The 23,631-nt window shown below is 41.1% G+C and overlaps 2 protein-coding genes across 9 annotated transcripts in view; one reads left to right on the forward strand and one right to left on the reverse strand.

Annotated features, from left to right (window-relative positions):
- The window catches only part of CYLD (ubiquitin carboxyl-terminal hydrolase CYLD), a 100,684-nt gene that overhangs the window by 33,396 nt on the left and 43,657 nt on the right, over nt 1–23,631 (reverse strand). The window contains exons 3-8 of one of the 4 annotated variants that reach the window (XM_084588696.1): nt 23,313–23,557; nt 23,061–23,193; nt 19,380–19,457; nt 9,929–9,973; nt 6,398–6,454; nt 4,785–4,834 (exon numbers count right to left, since the gene is read on the reverse strand). In XM_084588696.1, the coding sequence (XP_084444822.1) occupies nt 4,785–4,834; nt 6,398–6,454; nt 9,929–9,973; nt 19,380–19,457; nt 23,061–23,193; nt 23,313–23,557 (608 nt within the window). Of the gene's footprint in view, nt 1–4,784; nt 4,835–6,397; nt 6,455–9,928; nt 9,974–11,505; nt 14,854–19,379; nt 19,458–23,060; nt 23,194–23,312; nt 23,558–23,631 lie in introns of those variants that run through there. The other 3 variants (XM_084588697.1, XM_084588694.1, XM_084588695.1) reach the window with 3 other exon arrangements.
- The window catches only part of LOC146203351 (uncharacterized), a 205,774-nt gene continuing 193,995 nt past the window's right edge, over nt 11,853–23,631 (forward strand). For 4 of the 5 annotated variants that reach the window (XR_014703851.1, XR_014703852.1, XM_084588706.1 and 1 more), the window contains exons 1-2: nt 11,853–11,991; nt 13,832–13,951. The gene's annotated coding sequence lies outside the window, so the exon portion shown is untranslated. Of the gene's footprint in view, nt 11,992–13,425; nt 13,525–13,831; nt 13,952–23,631 lie in introns of all 5 variants that reach the window. The other variant, XM_084588705.1, reaches the window with a different exon arrangement.

A 23,631-nucleotide genomic window follows, 5' to 3' on the forward strand; every position in this document is an offset into this window, starting at 1 on the left:
GTTCTTTTTAAGGTGAAAGCGTTTCTAGGCTCATGGAACGAAATCCCGAGCGCGAGAATTGCGCGTAAGATCTGTCCTAGCGTCCCTGTCATCTGCATTTCCACACTTGAACATGCGCAAGGAACGCTACGCGACAGAAGCGATAGTTTACTACCCAAACTCACACTTGCCGCAGAAAGTGTGAGAGACTCTGCTCCTTTCCTTTCCTGTAAACCAATTATAATTGTATGTAGCACTGCAACGAACGCCGATAACAGACAAACGATGAGAGGCAAATGATACGAGAGGAAGCGTAGGCCATCGCCATTCCACTCTTATTAGACACCTAAGAGACCCTCTAATTTTTTTTTTTTCCTTAGTGCTTTCTTTCATTACTTTTTCGTCTCTCTCAGCTCGTTCCTTCTTATTACCAACATTGTCAAGCCGCGGTCATCGTTTGAGAGTTCACAGGCTTTCAAGATGTGTTCTCGTTGTCTAGCATTCCTGCCATCTGCAATCCCACACTTTTAACGCATGCCAAGGAACGCCATGCTTACAGGAGCGATGGTGTACCGTCCAAACTCGTACTTGCTAGAGAAAGCGTGACAAATACTGCGTCTTTCCTCTCCTGTAAACCAATTATAATTATATGTAGCACTGCAACGAACGCCGATAAGAGGCAAATGATAGGAGAGGAAGGGTAGGCTTTCGCCCATCTCCTCTTAAGAAACAATTAAAAGACCCTCTAGTTTTTCTGTTTTTTTTTTTTTTCAGCCTTCCTTTAATCCTTTTCGGCTCCTTTTCCATTCATTCATGCTCTTCTTCCATATTAGTTTTTCCCTTCTCCGCCACAAACTCCCCGCTGCTTTGTTTCCCCCCCCCCCCCCCCCCCTTCCCCCCTGCCTAGGAATGCTTCCTCAGCCAGTTTTGTTTGGTCGAAGCCTTCGAGGCTGGCTTTGTGTGAAGTTTTACCGCATGTGTCGAGAGGTCATGGGTGTTCCCCACAAATGTGTGTTTTTCTACTTCCTTTTACATTGTATTTTCTACCGCCTCCCTCTCATTCTTTTGCTCTGCCTCCTTGCGCGCCCTTCTCCTACCTGTTGTCTCCTTGTTTCTCGTGCTTGCAGCCTTAAAATAAACGGTCAGCAGGCAGCCAGGGCTCGTCAGTGTCTCTCAGTCTTGCGTCTGCTGCATTATCCTTCACTACATCACTCCAGCTAGCCCAAACTGCCATCATTTCGCTGCACGGACCCCGATTACTTCCTAAGGCAGCCTCACTCAAGCGTGCACCCTGCCCAGGCGGCCGCAACTCTCTTGGAAACTCTCCTCTTGCACCCACTCGTGGTGCTGTCCATTCACCGCAAGCGCTGCCCCAGGGTTCCTGCACGAAGACCTTTTCACGAGCCTCAGCAAAACCTGTATGACTTGGCCGTGGGGCTGGTTTGGGGGGAGATAATCTTCAGTTTTCCCTGTGCCCAGTATCCAATATGGCAGTGGCCATGACCAATTTTGTGAAAAGGACTATATATAGTAACTCTACCTACTACAAGCTACAAGAGCCCCTAGCGCTGCAGTGACAAACTACATGAGAGTGCTCGAGTGGTTCAGAAATTAAATTTGAAATTTTATAATTTCATATTGTCTATACAAACTAGCTTTGCCTCGCAACCTAGTCGCATAGTATTTTTACCTAGAGCATGCATGTCTTATACTTTGACATATTTCAGGCGACTAGATTATAAAATTTCGCTGAAATAATGTTTTCCGCACATTCACATCCTGCAAACTTTTGCTCTCGAGAGTAGCTCTCGCCCTGCGAGAGAAATGCGCCATGGGCACAGGCGTGACATACCACCAACGCTCTAAGGCAGCACGCACTTCAATACTAATGCTAGTTTCCACTTTATGCTAATTATAGTTGCACTTGTTATCTAGTTTCCTCAGTTTATCATTGTTCTTTAACATTTAGTAAATCTTAAGCATGCAAATAAAAATGGCGATCGCATATTGAGGCTATGTCTGAGGGGACAGGACAGTTAACTTACGCTCTATAAAGTTCTGCGTCTCAAGCCAAATTTATTTATTTATTCATTTATTTGTACATATTGTGAGCCATAAATTTGGCCCGAGCAGGAACGGCGTACAACTAAACTATAAAAGCAATAAAACCATCAGCCACAAAAGCTGCAAGTCAATTACAGGACATAAAATGCAATGTTAATCACAACACCAACACTAGGAGTCATACAAAGAACTCTCCAACTCCTTCACGAAATACCTCAATTGACATAAACTCAAAGAAAGCTATTCTACGCCACAACAGTATTCGAGGAAAAATTGGTGTGAAAATTGGTGCTAGTGAATGTTCATGTACATGTCGTGTTCTAGTGCTTGCTAATTTCACACAATTGAGCAGATCTGCTTCGGGTTTCCTGAGATTTAATTATGAAGCAATATTAGGTGGCTAAATTTCCTTCTTAATTTTAAAGATTGTAAATTACTTTTTCGGATTGTACTTTGTACTAGGATTGTACTTTTTTGGATTTTAGGATTAGATTGTAAATTACTTTTTTCATTATAACTTCTCCTATATTTCCACAAATACAATGAGCTGCTTGTCTCTGTACACACTCCAGTTGAGCAATCTCTTTTTCTATTATTCAGATGCCAAACTGCTGCTGCAAATTCAAGTTGGGGCCTAAAACAAGCCTTTTATGCAATGATTCTAGTAGTGATGGGGACATTTCTAAGTTTTCTTTAATGAACCATAATGACTGACACCTTTCTTTACTGAAACCTGGAGGTCAAAATGCCTTAGAAGTCATATCATTCAGTTTCTAGAGTCATTCTGAGTGAAATTTTACAATTTGTACGCTTGTCGGGCATGCATGCAGTTTCTGACCTATAAGGGGTCAAAAATGAAAATCACCAGAAGCCAAGGTATTAAAGGGGCCTGGAACAAAATAGGATTTTCAGGGACATGGTGGTATTTTTGGCATCAGTCATTATGCCTACATCAATGTCTCAAACAATTTAATTTGCTCGAAGAACCAAGATCTCTGTAGTGATAGGGCCACCCCACATCGGAGATCTTTGCTAACAGATACAATGCGCATGACAATATTTGGTAGGCTCGCAATGGCTGCGTAAATGCAGTGTACTGTGAATCTTTCACACTGGGTTAACAAAATATCATATGTGCCACCAGAAAAGCACTGTGAAAAACTTGCACACAGCACAATGAAAGCTGCAAGTGCAAAGAAACAGCTTCAAGGCATACGGTTCCAGCTGCTTGTGAAAACCTTCACCTCATACTCATAGTTTCTGCTCTGCTGTAAACAATTTAGTTATGCAATGCACTACAAGAGGGCTGCATGCTCATGCATGTCTGAGCCATTTGCAACAGTTGAACATTCACTAGTTTTAATGATGTACAGAAATTAAATTACAGCCAGAAGCAGCACTAATTTCTTTCTTGGTGCAGCTCCTTCATGCTGGAAAAACCAATGGAGTGCTAACAATGTGACAAAGCAATGTCACTAAGTCAGCTACAGGGATGTCGTTGCCATGGAAGTGATGCCATAGTCTGCGCAAAATGACTCGCAGCGTGCAACCATCATGTGCATACTCCCACAGATGTGCTAGATGGCTTCTTTAATTGGCGCCACCAAACTCCATTACTGAGAGAGTGAAATGAGAAGTGAAAAACTTTCTGAAAGCAGAGGGCGATATTTTGTTTTCTTATATTTTGAACATTCTTTATTGGACAACACGAGTTCTTAGTTACTTATTTCTGTAGTTCATTTTACATTGCATCTGCACCCATGAAACTTAAAAAGTTCACCTCAGGTATAACTAACATTGCTTAGAAAAGATTTAGAGGGGGTCTTGCTTTGATAATAGTGCCTTTCAAACTCTGGAGACTAGTTTGAGTCCATGAGTATCAGAAGGCCCCACGAAAGAGTCTTGCAGAACAAAGTACCAGTTAGGATGAGAGTGAAATCCCTAGGATAAGTGGAAAAATTTACATTGGACAAACTGGAAGGTGTGCAAACTACATTACAATGGGCAAATAAATAATTTTAGGCAGAAGCAGGAGGTCAATACTGTCATCTGGAGGTCATCAGCTGTCATCAGTGCAAATATAGATCAGTTTTTCTTGCAACCTCCATTCTCGGATGCAGCAGAACTAGATATGATCACTCATTTCTTAAACCATTTTACATAAGCAAGAAAAAGCACCTCAGAATGACATCCATCTGCTCAACTGATAAACTTCAGTCCCCTGGAAATTAACAGATAAAACCACTCTGTTTTCATTGTTTGTGACATTTCCTTAGCATGTCTTATGAGGTGGTTGCAATGTAAGGAAAAAGCTATGCATCGGTTTTCTGAAAGCTTGTCACTTACATAGAAGTCAGCCAAGCTCCAACATGTGTTCAACCAGCTCTTTTCTTGCAACCAGGGCTAACTTTCATTCCCTGAAGTTACTACCTATCAACTTGGCTCTGGTAATAATGTGCTTCACTGTCTCTGTATTGCACAAGGCATTTAGCTTTACTGCATTCACTGCTGACAGATGGATGATGCTTCTCCTTTCAGCATTCCTCTCTTGATTTGGTCACTTTTAAACCCCCCTCTCCCTCTCGCTCTCTCACATGCACATACACAAGCTAAAGCTAAGTCACAGTAGCACCATATGTTCAACAGCTGATCTGCTTCACAGCAATTACCACAGTGAAAAAAGAAAAACAACTGTTAAGGCAATAAAATAAAATACTTAGCATGCAGTAACTGGCTCTCACCGTAGGTGCTGGGCCTCTTTGGGACTTTGCTTCCACTTGATCGTTAAAAGCTAGAAGATAAAAATTTAACATGAAGCAATTTTTTTAATGCACAAAATAAGAAAAACAGGTAGAGTAGAGAAATAGGTTATCACACTGCCTTGCATGAGCAATGCAACATGCATGTGAAAAAAAAAAGGATATTCATCAGAATGGTAACCACATGGCACAGCTGCAAAGTATGTCAAGATCGAAGGATAAAAAACACTTCCAAGTTAAACAGCTCTTTCTGAATGACAAAAACATAAGTGAACTTAATAGCTTGCACATAAAATACTAAAATTTAAGTGCTAGTTTCGCAGCTTCAAAACTGCTATTTTATACCAAGAATTAATGGCAACACAAGCCTGTACAGTGCACCTGAATTTCTGTCACTTTCAGTCACTCGTCAATTTAAGCGAAATACTGAAGTGCCAGACCTACCGCAGTGGCTCAGTAGTTTTGCGTTTGCCTGCTGATATTAAGGTCGCAGATTTGATCTCAGCTGTGGCAACCATATTTCAATAAAGGTAAAATACAAAAAACTTTGTATGTTGTATTATGTCAGTGCTCACAGCTGATTTAAATTAAACTTAGGCTACGGCGTCCTTCATAGCCCATGTGTTGCTTCGGAACGTTAGGCTCTATAATTTACAATAACAGCTATTACTGACCAGTACTACTTAAAACAATTTTACTTGAAACTTGAAAGCTTGGAACACATCTGGTAACAGAGCAGGAAACCTAAACTAAATAAGTATACTGTCTGCAATTTGCACAAGGCATTGGGCAAAATATTAATCGAAAAATATAAATTTCCCCAAAACTGAGCATAACACCTGACTGAAACATCAGTTGACCTCAAAATAAATGCCAAATAGACCTGAATTAAGTCTGACGAACTTCTCTGAGAAGTGGGTGAAATTCAACAGCAAAATTAGAGCAACCAAGGAAAAAGGTAGAACCATGTTTGTCACAGGCACATATGTAATGCTTCTACAAAAGAAACAAGCTGAATGGCATAGACACCTTAACTTCAAAGTTACATTAAGTGATGGGTGCCAGCTCACTAGGTAGTCATGATGGAGCAAAGTCCTAATTTGTTTCTCACTTTCCAAGCAGTTTTAATTTTTTTTTTTTTTTAAATTTTGAATTGCTTTTTTTTTGTGAAAAGTAGCATAGTTCGAAAGCAACACAGAAAAATTTTGACTAAAACATCACTTTCAAATTTCCTTTTTTTTTCCTTTTGCCTGAGCTGTTTTTCTTCTTGAGATGTAAGTTTTGCCATTATTTAAGATCACTGCTTCGCTGCCACTAAATCAGCCTTTCAGAGATTGTGTACAGATTCAAATGCATGCAAATAGCACAGGCCAGTGAACTAAATGAAAAGGGAGTGATGATACTATATTCACTAGCATTAAATGACCTTTTGACAACAGGGATACTACGATCCTAAATGTTACAGGTTGCATTTTACTACATGAATGATATTATGCCACTTGCTTAGATAGAATCAGCATAAAGAAAAGACAATAAAAGCCTCATGCACAATGAAAACACATCTATGCATGCTAGCAGGTGCAAGCAAATGTTACCTTGATACTTTTCATACAGTGGGTTGACGTGATTAAAAACATCACTAGTTGCTAGCTCTATGCAGCAAAAAACAAGAGGATAAAAAAATCAACATTATGACCATATAGAGCTCTTTACAGACACGTTCACACACAAGCTTTATATTTCAAGCCAAGCTTGTCAACAAAAACTGCAATTTTAAATACCTGAAAGCTATAATCATTCGTGGTCGGCTTCGAAAGATAATGCTGTCACATTTTATTATATATCGTTTCAAGAAAGCTGTAGTGGGCTCTAGAGCATATGCTGCAAAGAAGTTGTTCAGGCCAGAGTGCCTCGTATTCTTATTTGTGAAAGTGACTACATGAAGACACTTTAACAATTCCATAAATCACGATAAAAGCAGATTTTTTTTTTTTATGAATTGGTCATACACTTTCCGCTGGCTGTTTTGAAGCAACTCAAGTTCGGATGTCACTCTCTGCTTCCCCACAGGAAGAGGTTTTCAAATGGGAAGTAGTCAAGTGGCCAATACACACTGCCACATAAAAGTGAAAGCCAACCACAGCAAGCCATACTCTTAGCAACCTAGAAACATGATGTGCTGACACTGGCACTATTTATTGCAGTTGCAGACAATAACACCAGCTAGAAACCAGCAAAAGGTTCCTTTTGGAGATGGCAACAATAAATCAAAGTAGTTTATCACCTAGAAGGACATTGAACATTTAAGCAAAAAAAAAATTTTCAAAAGTCATTAATCTTGGACTAATAATACTTGCTAGAGGGCTAGTTGGTTTATTCACAGCGGATGGAAGTGAATATAAAGCACAGGAATCCAGAGAGGAGGAACCAAAAACATGCGCCCGAGGGGTACATAATCTGATCTGCACACAGCATCTAGGCATGCATGTGTCCATCTAAAAACGCCCTTTCATTACTATACATTGCAATAGATAGTGTGCTTACACTATCACTACTTTTTTCATTGGTGTAGCATGCCTCCAGCAGTTCCCGGGCTATCTTATTCCTACTCCTGAAGATTCCTGTTTCCTTCAGCCTTGCTTCGCACAAGTCTTTTCCTCCGCAAGCACAGTGACGTGGTAGATGGGATGCAGTCCCATTCTTTAAATCGCATTTATGCTCTGCTAAATGTCATTAATACATTGGCCAGTCTGGCCGATGTACACCTTCCCGCATGTCAAAGGTATCTGATAAACGATGCCGAAAGCATACATCATAAACGGATCTGCATGCATTTTTTTCCCACTGCTTTTTCTTGATCTTGTTGGGATGAGTTTTATAAGACAGGGGAGCAAGTTTTTTGGGGGGTAGAAAACACCACAGGTACTTCGTACGCTGCTGCAACGCACTTCAAATTAACCGCTACCTATGTGTATAAGGGATCACAACTGGTCTATTTTTGTTTTATAGCTTCGTCCCGAGTACTATGCTTAAACCTTCTTTCCTAAACTTTTTCAGTAAGGCTTCAGTGACTGCAGCTTTAATTGAAGTTAGATACCCAGCCTGTTCCAACTTCTGAGACTGTGCCTGAAAGCTTCCCTGTACATTATGGCTGCATAACATTTTCAGTGAATTGTCAAGGCACATTTCTGCGATCGCGCGCTTAACAATTTTCGAATGGGCAAACCCACACGCCAATAATTCTTTCTGCAAACAAGGACAGAAAGGAAATGTTTTTGATTCCTCCTCTCAGGATTCCTATGCCTTATATTCACTTCCATCTGCTGTGAATAAACAGTTGCAAGTTGCGTTCGTCCTGTCTTCCTATCCACATTTTGTCCGTTTTGGAGTACATCATTTCAAGGGAATCTTAGACTAACTGAAGTGCTTCTTCCAGCACCAAGTAGCTGTTTATATCATCCAGCAAACAGTGCTTAGTTGTTACAAGAAAACGCTGGCAAAAGAAGTGTGAACACGCATGCGCCAGCATTCAGGGCTGGTATCGCTTTCCAACATGAAGAGCAAAAAGTGGTAGCAGGTGCAGCTAACAGACTGTTTGAATAATTGACAGTTTTCATTGCTGATGAGATGCAAGTAGCAAAATATTATCTGCATATTTATATGCACGCATATATCTATGTCCAAGCAACAAATCTGTTACAACTCTAGAAAATGCATGTTTAATACAAATGCACATTCCCTCTGCGTAACCTTACCGTACACATATAAAGAAACTATGTTTTGGATCACTAAGGGCTACAAGGTTTCTCAATGGTACCTATTCACATGACACAGGCACTGTCATCAAAAACACAGTGGTGGAGAAAGAAAATGCAATATCCCAAACTATGAGTTGCTCCAAAACAGCGAAAGAAAACTATGTGTCCATTTTGTACACATCTGTGAGAAAAAACTTACAATCTTTCCATAGTAAGTAGTGTTTCAGCTAATATCATGGAACAGTTCAGAAGACAACTATATACTATTGCTTTCTGGATGATCCAGCAGATGCAGAAGTGTACATATAGAAGGCTATGCTTATGTGCCCATGCTGCTCGCATTAGCATATGATGCTCAAGCCTTCTGGCTATAACTATTACTTCGCACAAACTGCAGTCATAATTGCATTTTGCAGGAAAGACATACTTTATAATGCAAGAGAATGGCATATCCCCATAACCATGAAGGCTGACGACAAACTGGGGACAGTGTTACAAGCAGTGATGCATAATGTGGAAATAATTTTCTAGTTCTAATGCTCTACATAAACAATGTTATGCAAAACTATGCTTTCTGGGGCAATGGCTGCACTTTCCACAGTTTGATACTTTCCATCATCTTTTGACAGGTGTGCACAGTGCAACACTGCCATCATCTTCAGGAAACCAGTTATTTTATAGGTGTTGAGAAAATACAGAAACCATGAGTTGTCACCTTACATAGTTTGGGACTTCTATGCATGGCATTCATCATTACCTAGCACAGGGTATTTCGTTCACCACAAAAGATCTAGGTTTGAAAAACCTAAGAGCTTTTTTGATGCTTCCCCTGAGGGTTTTCACCCTAGATCTATGGTGAAACTTTCGCATCATGAGGCATGCAGGCCACAGACAAATGCCACAACATCTCGATGCACCTTCTTTTAAAAACAAACTTCACAAGATGTCATCACTGCAGCTGCCAGGTAATGTCTGGAGCATGACTGCAAGGCAGCAGTGGTAATACATATGATTATTATGATTATGTCAAGCTAAACTTGACTACCATCAATGGTCAACATAATTTATAAATATCATTTGCACAAAAAATTTGTTTTTGAAAATGAACAAAGCAAAAATAGTACAAAGAAGCATTAGAAATGAAAGCACACAGGAATCATGTGAGAGACTGGTCACAAGCAACCACCACATTTTGCAATATGTGCACAGTTACTGTTATCATAGAACAGCAGCAATACAACTGGGTCTGCAGGTTAAAATATTGCAACAGGCTTAAATGAGAAAAACAGAGAAAAAAAGAAAATATGCAGTAGACTAATAGTGTAGTATTCTGTGAGTATTGATAGGGCAAAACTATCAGTAACTTACTGGGCCTTGGGCTCCCACCAGGTCTCTGTCCATCTTCAGCAAAGTCTATGATAGCCAAGACATAATAGTATTCATTAGCAAAATATACTGTAACTTAAAAGCCAAAGTCAGTGGGCTCCATAGCTCATTCAGTAGACCTATTTAAAGCAGGTAGCACTTTCTCTATGAAATTGTACATTCTCCATAAACAGTGGCAGGTCTAAACATGTGAGCTTAAATGTACATTGTGCTTTTACCAACAACATTATACAAAATAAGGAAATATAAGCAGCACTATTGACTTCCTTCAGATCAGTTATAATCTCTTATATACTGCAGTGTAAGATACTGAAGAAAAATATATGTATGCCTATCACAGCTGCAGAAAACCACTGATACAAAAATGCTTAATGAATAATCAGAAAAGAAAAATGAGAACAAAGCTGCAAAAGTAAAATGTTCATTCCATTCACATTATGGCATAGTGCTACTAATCAGGTGGCACTAGGCCATATAAAAATCACACACATCTGGCAGAAATAAGAGGCATACTGCAGCATCTTACTGCAAAATAAACATTGAATTGAAAATTTCATTATCTGTACTATGGTAACAAACACCTACAATGAACAATACAACAGCCATATGAAAAAAAGAAAAAAAATATGCTCGGCTTCTAAGCCACAGCTGCCTTTTGCATTCAATTTTTGTTTTCTTGCAGTGGTGACAGTTTATACCACAACAAAAATATGCAAGAAAATCATTGCTACAGTGCCCTGAAATTCTCCTCATAGGGAAGGCTTGAGGAAGTGACTAAAAGTATAATATTATGAAAATAGCCATGATGTTGTCATATGATAGAATAGATGAACAACAAATAAAACAAGCAAAACAAAAAGCTAATCTTATTAAAACTAATAGCCAGGTCAAAAACTATGACCAGCATTTCTATGAGTAAACTACTATGAGTATTTCATGACTAAGAAATAAGCAGCAAGCAGTGTCAACAAACAAGTGATGTTACATGAAACATGACTGTGACAAAACAACTGAAACCACATTTCTAAATGGAGGCAAATTAGGAAATTCTACAGTTCCATTTCAGACCAGCTGAAAGCCAGAAGGGTGCTGTACTGCCTTAGCCAGAAGTAACCAGCCAGTGGGGTTTGCTTCTCAGCTGTATAGCGGAACCCTTATCTTTCAGCCATAAAATAATTGCACTGATAACCATTAGAGCTAATGCTCTAATAGCCCATATCACACTTTGTACTAAGCCTACACAAAAAATGTACCTCGGAGGCAGGTGATTGGACAAACATACCCTGACAACACAAGAGGCAAGCACAAATATAATGCAACAGTAAACCAAGAAAATCGAAACAATTTTAGTGTCGTCTAAGTGTTAACAAGAAGAAAAGAGCTCAGTATAACATTTCTTCAAGTATGAAAATACAAACGTTTCAGTACATGAAAACATATCATAAGCAATGCAAGAAAAGTATACTAAGAGGATTCCGGAAACCATGAAGAAGAATAAACAAAGCACATAAATGCAGGAATTTGCTTTTAACTTGTTCGAAAGATGTGACTAAGCTTACCCTCGTAATGTTCCAAGATGGCTTTTTGTAGATCACCTAAAGGGGCAGCTTCAAGCACTGCCAAGTCTTTATCATACATCATTCCCTTTTGGTCCTTCATAACATAATTCTGAAGTCTGCTGCCTTCTGAGCTGTCTGTATTTACCAGAGCAGCTCCAACGGAACTGCCTCCACTTGTTTTTTCCAGGTCTGGCTTATCGCACTCCACGCCTGCCCCATGAGCTTCCTGATAAGAACAGGAAGTTGGGCGAGGGGTGGTGTCTGATAAAGCATCAGCTGCCTGCTTGCTGCTGCTTATTTCCAACATGTTCTCTTTTCTGTGATCACTGGCTTCTAAAATGCTGCATGCTTGAAATGTCCCAGCTACAGCATGCTTGCAGATCAGGCTCTCTTCCTGGCACTGAACGCGTGATATGTGTGTGCCTTGCGGCTCATCTGGGATACTTGTCACCATGCTGGCCATCTTCTGTGATGCATATGTTTCAGGTAGGGCAAGCTGTATGTTTATCTTATCTTGCTCTTTTAAATCTACACAGTGATGTGAGCTGATCGTTGAGCACTGCTTTTCTGTTAGTGAAGTTTGAGCACACTTCCTCCTTGGGCGTGAAGGAATATCAGGAACTGATTTCAATTTATCCAGCTGATTTCCTGACTGCTGATTCTCAAAATCTTCCTCAATTTTTTCACTGTTTTCATCTGGAGTAATACAGCCAGACTGCACACTGTCTAAGTTACTTTCATTGAAGTACTGAGATGCAGCATCTTCAAATACGCTGTCAGTATCACTGCCATCCAGCTCTGAATGCTCATTTGTGTCTGGGTCAACTAAAAATGCTGAGAAGTCGTCACTGGGCCCAAGTTTCACCATGTATGGTGGACTATCACCACAGGCATCCTTCAGAAAGTCACAGTTGTCAACGACGTGAAATGAAACAACATCCAATGGGGAATCATCCTCGAAAAGATGCCCAGTCAGTTGTGATAATGAAAAAGGTAGCCTCATAATCCCGCTGACAGGCTGTTCTCCATCAGGCTCTGGTTCCTCAGGTGGTAACATCCTCAGAATTCCATTGGAAGGAGTTTCTGCATCAGTCTCCGGGTCCTCAGAAGACGAAAAACTGCTGTCCTCCTCACTTTCTTCCCACGCTTCTCTGTGCAAAAATTCTTGTTCAAAAGGTGGAAGCTTATTTTGCACCAAGAATTCTTTCTTACTGTTGTCTTCAGCAACAGTAAGGCTGTCTTTCAAAAGCATGGAATCAGATGCACAGACAGAAAGTTTTTCTGATGGAGCAGTGTCATCAGCTGAGATACCTTTAAAACGCTGAAACTCTCGCATGGTCTTTTTGCGCCTCGCAGGTACTTTCAGATGACTTTCAAGACATGGGCCACTTTTAAGAGTGCTCTGATCTTCAGCTTCTGTCTGCCTTATTTCAGAAAAGCAATGAGCCTTACTGGTACTTTCTTGTGCAACCTGCGGACACTGGACAGGTTGTGTTACATTACTGTGGCGAGGAGAACGAGGAGGTGGTTTTGGTGGATCACTAAATACAGCATCACGCTTTTCCGATATTGAGAAAAATCCGTTACTTTTATTTTCATCCAGAAGAGCAGGAGGAAACTCAGACTGACTTCCTTGAAGAAGCATTTCAGGACGTGTCACAGGCAGGCAATGTGCTCGCATAGCTGAGTCAATAGCCTTTACACAAGTGGTTTTTCTCTCTTCTGGCTCAGCAAGGAAGGAAGCACCCATAGTTTTACCTAATACATCAGCCATTGTATGGCCATTAGAAAGACTAGTACAGGGGTATGTGCTGATATCTGGGTCACTACTCAAAAAACTTTTGTTTGTTGAGTCAAGTCCCTTGGGCTGCACACCAGTATCAGCAACATCAGAACTGTGCCGTCTCCAATATTTTTCAGTTAAGTCACTGGCTGAGCTAGTTGCAGGAAGCAATGGTGAAGAACAACGTCCTGGACTTGCACCATGGCATGAACCATCTGAAAAGGAGTGCACATGAGGCAAGCCTTTTACTGTGGACTTTGGAAACCTTTTAAAAGTCCCAAGCAATGCATTCCTATTCAAAAGCCCTTTCTCTTCGAAGTCTAACTGTCCAGTATTGTCAATCTCATCTTCCGAGGCATTCTCAAATGCCTGAGGGTCAAGCTCTTCGTCCGAATCAAAGCAGGGTTCAAACTGCCTGTTGAAGGCGTCAAGAATGTCCTGGTCTTGTGATGTCACTGTATGTGGTGTACTTTCATTAGAAACTGTCACTGCATCCCCCAGCAACTGAGATTGACCACCATTATCTCTTGATAAATCCTTCAGGGAGGACCTTGGCATTTCTCCTTTGACTCCAAAGATTGAGACATCATTTATAAATCTGCAAGCTTCTTCCTGAGCCTCATCTAGAATCAACTCTGCGAATTCTTCAGCTGCCAGTTCAAGGTAAGAAAAGAGACATGCACTTATTTCTTCTTTCTGCATTTCATCGCCAAGTTCACCACCCTCATTTTCTTGCCAACCATGCTCTTGTTCCACATGACAAGTAAGTTCCACAGGCTGTGACTTACAGTGAGTGGGCAATTCATGGTTGACAGCTGGTAATGCATGCTCTTGAAACAAATCTGCTTTTACAGGAATTCGAGGAGGGGGACGCCACTTTCGAGGAGGTGGCTGTTTTTCATTTTGGCTGCCTTGATAAGTCTGTCGACGTTTCAGGAGAGGTGGTCTATGCACGACAGACCCATACACATCTTCAAATAGCTTCCCATAGCTAAAGCTTTCGTAGTCATCCTCAACTGCATTGTCTTTAGGGATATCCTCCTTAAATTCTGTCCCAACTTCTGAGGGGTGCTCAGAGAGGAGCTCTTCATCCACATCAGCATATTTGGAGTCAGACTCAGAGGAATCAAGATCTGAAGACTCTGCATCATAATATACACTGCTCCTGTGATCAGAAAGGGCAGAGTAAAATGATTCAGCACCATCTGAGAGCGCTGATCGAAAAGACTCTGCTCCTGGACTTTTCTCTCTTTCTTCAGAAAAACCTTCAATAAGCGGTAAAATGTGCTGCCGCAGCCAAAACATGCTTCTGGCCACTAATAAGTGGATACTTCTCACAGCTCGTTCAGAAAGTGTCCTCTTGACCAAGAGTCAATTTTTTATAGAAAATTGTGACTCTGTCTCAACTTGCCACTCATGCCTAATTTTTTCCCAGTGGCTGTAAGCCAAGACAGAACTGCAGACAACGATATGAAGCGCTGGTAAAGTTGTACTAAATATTTCTGACCTTTATGAATGCATCCATCTTCAGCAGGCTGTAAGGATGCTGTCAAAACTAATATGAAATTAGATTCACAGCATCACTCACTGCTTCTTGGATGACCACCACACAAGCTTGCATTCAAAATCACATAGCTGTGTTGCCGTTGACCTTTAAAGATGTTGCCACATACACTAGCTGAATTGCAATGCCAGAGCACAGATCACCATCACAATGAAATGCCAGCAACAACCAGGAGTGGCAAGAGAGAATTTGACGCATCTGCACACAAGTGTCGCACTTGACCTCAGCAGTCGTGCAAATGCTGCTGCAGCCTGGGCTGCTCCCCGAGTCCCTGGTTCAAACTGCAGCGCAGCTGCTGCCAGAGACACTGAGGGTCGGGCCATGGCCCTCAGCAACAACAACAAAGCTTAAAAGATGGCTACTACGCAGAAGACGGGATGAGAGCTAAAAACAGATTGAAGGCGGTCGCTCTGGGAGCTATGCCAAGTGCACAAAAAGGGACAACGAACGAAAGTTGCAAAAAATAAAAGAGTGCAAAGTAAAAAAAACAATGAATGGGCATAATATGAAAGGCAAAGGGTGAATGAAGAGAATCAAGGAGACCTATTTTTAAACATTTCCGGAGAAGCAATTACACAGACTAAAGAAGAAAGGCTAATTGTAAATAGGTCCATCCCGAGTATTAGCATAGCAATCACCATGACCTATCCTTGCCTTTTTGTAACACTGAAAAGAAAGGAAATCTGCAAAAGGAAAAAAGAAAGCTACCAGTCTTACCATAAAGAGGCTAGAAATTCAAGTATTGTCATACCAAAAACTCAACCTTGCATAGCACACTAGTAGACACTGACCATATGCAATCAAGCTTTCAATAATGGAACAAATGCCCTACAATAGTAATGCTAAGCCTAGCAAAATTTCTTTTAAAGGTACAAAAGAAAAACCGGGAATGAAGACAAAGAAAAAACAAACAATCATGACATCTATACATGGTTTTTATATATCTTCACTGCTAATAGTACAAGAGGCAGACAATTTGGCACACAGTTACACTTGCAGAAAAAGTGTGCCTCCTACGCTATGTTCCATCAGATATACACATCATATGTACTTTTTGACCTTTAAACACCTTAGAGCACTTTTTTACTATCCAATATTCACTTCCTCATTCAAAATCCCACATAAACATGCTGATCAATAATTAGAGGATGGCCAGCTGCATAAAAAAATTTTAGTGTTTTAATGAAGTTCAGCTGAGCAGGAAGTACAAAAGCTTTTACACACAGATGGAAGTTAATGATGGAGATGATGACGTGCAATACACAGCGCACGAGCATGTTGCAGTCTGCACACAAGGCAATCAGGTGCAGCAGTAGCAATGATGTTCTGTACTAGGTCCTCACTAAAAATTCCTGGGTTTGAGTCCACTCCACTTTGGCCTTCATCTTAGCCCTTGTGTGTGTGTGTGTGTGTGTGTGTGTGTGTGTGTGTGTGTGTGTGTGTGTGTGTGTGTGTGTGTGTGTGTGTGTGTGTGTGTGTGTGTGTGTGTGTGTGTGTGTGTGTGTGTGTGTGTGTGTGTGTGTGTGTGTGTGTGTGTGTGTGTGTGTGTGTGTGTGTGTGTGTGTGTGTGTGTGTGTGTGTGTGTGTGTGTGTGTGTGTGTGTGTGTGTGTGTGTGTGTGTGTGTGTGTGTGTGTGCGTGCGTGCGTGCGTGCGTGCGTGCGTGCGTGCGTGCGTGCGTGCGTGCGTGCGTGCGTGCGTGCGTGCGTGCGTGCGTGCGTGCGTGCGTGCGTGCGTGCGTGCGTGCGTGCGTGCGTGCGTGCGTGCGTGCGTGCGTGCGTGCGTGCGTGCGTGCGTGCGTGCGTGCGTGCGTGCGTGCGTGCGTGCGTGCGTGCGTGCGTGCGTGCGTGCGTGCGTGCGTGCGTGCGTGCGTGCGTGCGTGCGTGCGTGCGTGCGTGCGTGCGTGCGTGCGTGCGTGCGTGCGTGCGTGCGTGCGTGCGTGCGTGCGTGCGTGTGTGTGTGTGTGTGTGTGTGTGTGTGTGTGTGTGTGTGTGTGTGTGTGTGCGTGCGTGCGTGCGTGCGTGCGTGCGTGCGTGCGTGCGTGCGTGCGTGCGTGCGTGCGTGCGTGCGTGCGTGTGCGCACGCGCATGTGATGCACGCACACGATAAGTGCTTTTGCACTAACAAACATACAGCTATCATGTGCAGCTATCATGTGCAGCAATATAAACATCATAAATATGAGAGTGCAAATTGCTGCACATATCTCTGATATATAAAATTAATAGACTACTATAGTAGTCTATTAATTTTATATATCAGAGATAGTGCACAAAGCCCATGGTGCACAGCCTATTGTGTTAAAAAAAATACATACTTTTTATTGCTTCATTCAAATTTTCGTTTACAGTGAGTCAAAGGCAAGGCCATTTCATGGTTTTTGATCTTTGCAGCATTGAATGAATTTTGTTGTTGAAGGAACAAATGAATGTTTACTCATACAGAAGTTACAATGATAGCTCTGTCTATAAATAGCCGAAAAAAAGCACAAATGCCTGACAAAGTGTCAGCCTTCTAACCCAATCCTTTCCCAATGTACACAATGACCATGCGCACAATAGAAGCAGCTACATAAAATGATTGCATTCACTTAATATAAAGGAATATTCACTTAACTATACATTGTTTATACCTAATTGTAGTCATTGCAAAATCCATGAGAAAGTGAATTATTCTCAAACACTATGGAACACCTCAGAAGAAAACAATCACCCAGAACCCACATTAACCCACAGAACCCACAGAACCCAATAAAAGAGATTTAGACTACTTGTGACATACAGCATACAGCAGAAACTAGCAAAGGAGAACAAGGTTCAAAACTGGTGTAATAACTAAAAGATGTGCTAAATAATTATCACTTCTGGCCTAGTGCAGGTTATAAAATGATGATTGCTGGACTACTGGTGAAAGCAAACTCCAAGTCCAAGTTGCCAATTCTGTATTTGAGGTTTTCCCTCACTTCTTAGCATTGTTTGCATGCTAGAAGGCCTAGGAGTATAGCTGACATAGCACATACGACACCACTCATGTCAAACATGCAATGTTTTCTCAATTCTTTTGGTCGGACAATGTATTTCTGAACAAACTCTCTCTACTTCCGGTGTGCAGGGATATCAGTCAGCGGTGGCATTTTACATTTATCATGCTGAAAACAAGATGCAAATGCCTCAAAGGATGACCAGGGCTAATAGGAACATAAAAGCCATGTGCAAGAATATTAAAGGGGCTTTTGAACAAAACAAATTATTAAAGGCAACCCATCTTAGGACTTTTCTTTTTTTTTTTTTTTAACAGAAAGTGTACCTGTATATTAAAAAGATGGGAAACAAAATGAAGTGGTTGTGACTAGTTGATTCAAAGAATCCTTTAACGGCGCAATTTAATCATTTACACGACTGTAGGACACATTTGCACCAGGAGCTTCAAGTGGCAGCATACTGAGAATGGTGCACACATGTCCCATATTTTTGCATGCCAAGTACTAGCGAACTGTCAAACAAACCATTCAGTGTATTTTTACCTTTTGCTAATAAGCCTGCATGGTGTTCCATCTGGACCATTTTGGAGGGGACAAAATGAGTTTGGAAAACTGTTCAGCTCCTTAGCTTTTTCCATCACTCAGCTGCCTCATAATACTTCCTGAAGTAATTTTCAGTTATAATGCAGGCTTCTTATGTGTCAAAAAGACTGAGGTACAGATATACACCACATCTCAGGCCTTTTTACAAAGTTATTGGTACCAATGTTGAACCCATTTTCCTATAAACCCAGTGGTCAAAACAGCTTAAAGGTGATGCAATGCAATTTATGGAGCCATTCCAAGTTCACTCTTACCTTTCACGCATGTGAGACATGCATGCAGATTATGATGATAAAAGGGTTAAGGCACCCCTTCAAGGCTCTTACAAAGATCCTTCAAGGATGTCAAGGCTCCAAATTAATCTTGGACGCCTGCGATTCTTTAACATGCATACAGAACATGGACATTTTGCTTTTTGCCTCCGCCAAAATGTGGATGCCATGGCTGGGATTCCATCCTATGATCTTGGCTCAGCAGCCGTGTGCCATGACCATCAAAACACTGCAGCAAGTACTTACAAAGGCTATCAAGTTATTGGCCCAAGTGAAAAAAAGGTGTGCCTTTGTGTGTACATCAACCGCCCTGAAGCTGAATCCTTCAGTAAAACAACAAAAAGACCCTTTAAAAAGCATGACCGTTCTGCAGACATGTATCTCAAGAAATCATGCCTAGAGAAAATTATGGTAGCTAAATATGAGCATGTAGGTCCACTGCAAAGACTACTCAAAGTATGACCATCTAGCAAAAAATGTGTAAATTCTTTCATAAAATGTCAGCATAATAGCACTTTGCAAGATCTGAACAATGCCAGGAGAGAGGTTACTAGGAAGTCTAACAGTTCACTTATGGTAAACAAATATAAAACATTACTATAAACCTTGCAACTGATTCAATAGGCCACAAGACTTGTTCATGAATATTCACTTGGAGAGTTTTCCTGACTCACCTTGAAAATGACTGGATGAAGTAACCTTGGGCCTCCGATCAAGGTGTGTAGTGTAGAAGCATGAATTTCCATAGTCAACTGTAATGTGTGAGAGGCAAGACAGTTAACTCTCCTTCACAAAATCAAAAGTAAAAGCCCTCAAAACTATTTCACTTAAAGGGCACATGAAAAGCTATTTACTAGAATTAAAAATGCACACTAGCAATAGGTATCCCAGCAACCCTCCCTGCAATGCAAAAGTTTTTAACCTAGCTTCATTAACACCGAATATATGGGCGATCGAAAATGATGCTCTTCCTCTCCCCTCTCAAACTCAACCCATGCAAGAAAACCCGTGAAAGAAAAAAAGAAGAAAACAAGCCACGGCGGCACCTCACCCACACCCTGTCCCACTCGTATAACTTGGGAGCATCCAATCAGTGGGCACACCAAGCAGCTCCACTGACATCAGTGGGAAGGCATGCGCGTGGTGATGTGTCGCCCAAATCAGCTGCGAGCGGTCTCCCCGACAACTTTTTAAAAATTATTTGCAAATTATCGGCTCCACATAAAGCTTTCAAATCTGACTCAAATACTCATAAAGACCACATCTATGAATTTCTTGCATCAAAATTTTACCCCAAGTAGCGCTTCAGGGACCCTTTAACACTCATAAGAAACAGTTAATCTTCCTAAAGCATCCAAAAATTTAGGTTCTGAGGCTATATGATGTCATTGGATTCACCTAATTTTTTCAGGCACCACTCACCATTTCTGTGCAAAAAATAAAATAAAATATAATAAAACTTTTCTTTTTAGAAATAGCCTCTGCAAATCTATGGCAAGCCAGCTAATTTTATTTTCTTATCAAGCTTTATTAGATTTATATCTTCAGTCACATTTTATTTTTTCTTACCAAACTTAATTTTCAGTACATTACGCACACCTTCATGTGTCCTAACAGCCACAGGCTTACAACTTTGGCCAGCATTTCCAATTCTTTGCAATTCTTTGCATTGAAATCTACTTTGCTTTAGTAACCTTTGCCTATATGACTGATTCAGGCAATAATGCAAGCATCGAACCCATAAAGAGCAACTATGGAGCTTTTACACAAAAAAGTTTTTCGAAATTCCAAATAGTACAGCTATTTTTAAAATGAAAGAGCAGCAAATTAAAACTGAACTGGTTCATTGGCCAGAAATGACGTTCCAGTTCATTGAATGTTGGTGTCACATAGTGTTTGAAAAACACTCTCACACTCGTTGGATGGTGGGAATAAAGTTCTGGAAATCATGACTGAGTGCATAAAATGCCTGAAACTTTTATAAAGGCCTCAAAATTTTATGATCACAAGTGGAGTGGGCAATAACATGGGTATAACGTTTGTGACATCGCAAACGCTGTGTTACCTGCAGAAATAGTATGAACCGAGGCCACAAAAACGGCACATTTTAAAATCGAGTTGCGCATAGATGAATTATTGCACGGCGGCCAAATTTGGCAGAATGCATCAGGGCAGAGAGGAAAACCTACCATAAAATTTTAACCAGAATATGTGAATGTCAAAAAACTTCCAAATTTAAGCCATTCACAAAATGCAAAAATTTTTAAAAAGGAGGGATTAGTACAGGACAGTTATGAAAAATCTTGGCCATTGCTTTGGTGGGTAAAGGACACAGAAACAGTTGCTGTTTTCAGGCAGGGTAATCCTGAGGAATACTGTGAAGGGGTTACTGGGAAAGTGTGAAAAACCACCGAGATGGCTTTATATTGTCCAGGGACGACGAGGACAAAGTTCTGTGTGGAATGTGGGGAATGCAAGGACGACGAAGTGTGTGTGATTCGTGCTGGGCACCGCTGGCCTGAAGTTGTTCGTCTGGTCAGCTACCCCTTAGTAAATATCTGTAAATACATCTACTCTCTGTGGGCATGTATCTATGCTGCATTATGAATTTATACTGAATACTGAATTAATAGTACACACTTAGTAGCCAATAATGTTAGCCATGGCACATATCCTTCCTCTCTTGATGAGGAAGAGATGAAAAGGAAGGCAAGGATATTATCAACTAATATGTCTGGCTGGCTATCCTACACATGGGAATGAGAAGCTATCTGCCTCCACTGGGATGCCAAGTTTTGTGTTGTTTCTTTTTTTTTTTTGCACTACAATGCCAGCTCAAAAACAGCAGAGATCTTTTGCCACTGAAAATTATTCAAGAAATTTTTCATGGCTAAGTCCTTTTCAGTAGATATTGTTTCCTTCACTAGTTTCTACCCACTAATACACTACCCTGGTGTGCAGAAGGAATTAACTGGGGAAGACCTAACATAAGCCTTGCCCTTTTCCTTACATCTAGTCGCTGGACCTCTAATCCTATTGGTCCAAAGCCCCATGTTACTGTGCTGCCATGATTGCCGAATGGGCGAGCCACGCAATCCACATTTTATTAGTGCTGCCATGATTGCCGAATGGGCGAGACACGCAATCCACATTTTATTAATAGGGTCTATACACAGAGCCAACCTACTTGAAGGTTCTAAGGCAGCTTTGGACAAGCTGAGGGCAATATGTGCCCCATTTCAATGCCTGTTCCTGGCAGGATGCATGAAGCAGGAGGTAAAGCACAGTGAGGTCATTGTGCTTAAGCCCCAGCAGTTCTGCCATGCTGCTGCCAGGAATGCTTGCAAAAAACGAAATCCAACAGCACACTGTTTCAACATGAACTTAAATCTGTTTCAAAAAGGTATTTTTGAACTAGCACAATGGCCTAAAAAATTTTTACATAAAAGCTGTTATTAGCAGCCATCATGGTACCAGTTAGCTAAAATGTGATAAAATGTGATCAGACGAAATAGCTGTCTGCAGACAAAATTTTGTCTGGAGATTAGCAGTGGGCTGTTAAGAGATACTACCAAAGTGGCTGCTACTGCAGCTAGTAAGAAAGCGGAGGAGGTGAAAATGGGAGCACACCTTCTCTTGCTCTACTCTAGTTTTCTCGGAAAAATTGTATATCACAAGAGGTGGAAAACGCTGCTTTTGCCATTTCAAAAAGTTTAAAGTTAGGAGACCTGCTGCGTCCACACTAAGATGTCATCTATTGTTTTTTACTCACTAATTCTATGCAACTTTTATTTTTATAAAAACTATTAGAAACCTGTCTTAATGTTTAATTTGATTTAGTGAAAAATTGCTTTGCTTCAGGAGCGACACACTTCAGAAATGTTCAATTTTAACCTTACATACTGGCATGATTCCTTAATTTATTTGCACTAAAACTTTTTGCATTTATTATGGGGGTTACATTCTTAATTTCAGACAAAATTTGGAGCTCTAGATTTCTAGGTGTGTTCTGCACAAGGCATCAAAATCGTACGAAATTTGAAAACAGCAAAGAAGGGTCAACTTTGTTTCCAGTTTAATAAAAAACATCACCTTCGATTTTTATTAATATCCGTCTCAAGAATTCTCAGTACCTCTGAAATATTACCCCCCCTTACCCCCTTCCCCCCCCCCCTCTCCACTCCATCAAAAACCTGCCCTTGTTTAAGAAAAATCACTAAAGAAAATGAACTGCACCTAAATACACTAATATACTTCCACATTATTTATGCTGCCCTGTGCATAAAAAGGGGGGCTTAAAATCATGTTACATAAACATATTAATGGTTAAGCCAATACTGTAGCACATTAATTACCTGGTGCCTGTTCTCCAAGATAGTCATCTGCTTTTAAAAGACCCAGTAAAGGGATGAGTGAAGCATGGCCAAGTTGTGCCTCGAAGAGTTGCCGGTCACGGTACTTGCCTGTACCTGTTCCGACCTGGTTATCCTGCAAGCAAGCAAACCGGAAAAAAAAAAAGAAAGAGCCAGATTCCTCCAAACATTGCACTGTGAAAAATGAACAACAAAGTGTCAAACTACACAGAAGGCAAAAATGCAGACACTCACAAACTCGACCCCAACCATCAGGTCTTCACTGGTGTCATGAAGGTGGCCAAGCCACCGCACTGTGCCATACTCTGGGCCGTGGTCGCTCACCCACACCACACGGTCGTTGATTCGCAAGGGGTAGGATTCAGAATCACAGAAGTCCCTGAGCCTCTCTTGATGCCAAGGGGCAGGGTCACACCGGGTTATACCTGATGATAGTGACTTTTTCTTGGAAGGAAGACGAGGCACCACAGAGTTGTGCCCTGCAGGCGAAAAAAAAAAAAACATACTGACACTTCAGCATCTGCTGCAGCACTAAAAAAATGCACAAACTCGC

This window comes from Amblyomma maculatum, chromosome 1 (assembly GCF_055883805.1).
Source record: "Amblyomma maculatum isolate TAMU_Amacu chromosome 1, ASM5588380v1, whole genome shotgun sequence".
NCBI classification, from domain to species: domain Eukaryota; kingdom Metazoa; phylum Arthropoda; class Arachnida; order Ixodida; family Ixodidae; genus Amblyomma; species Amblyomma maculatum.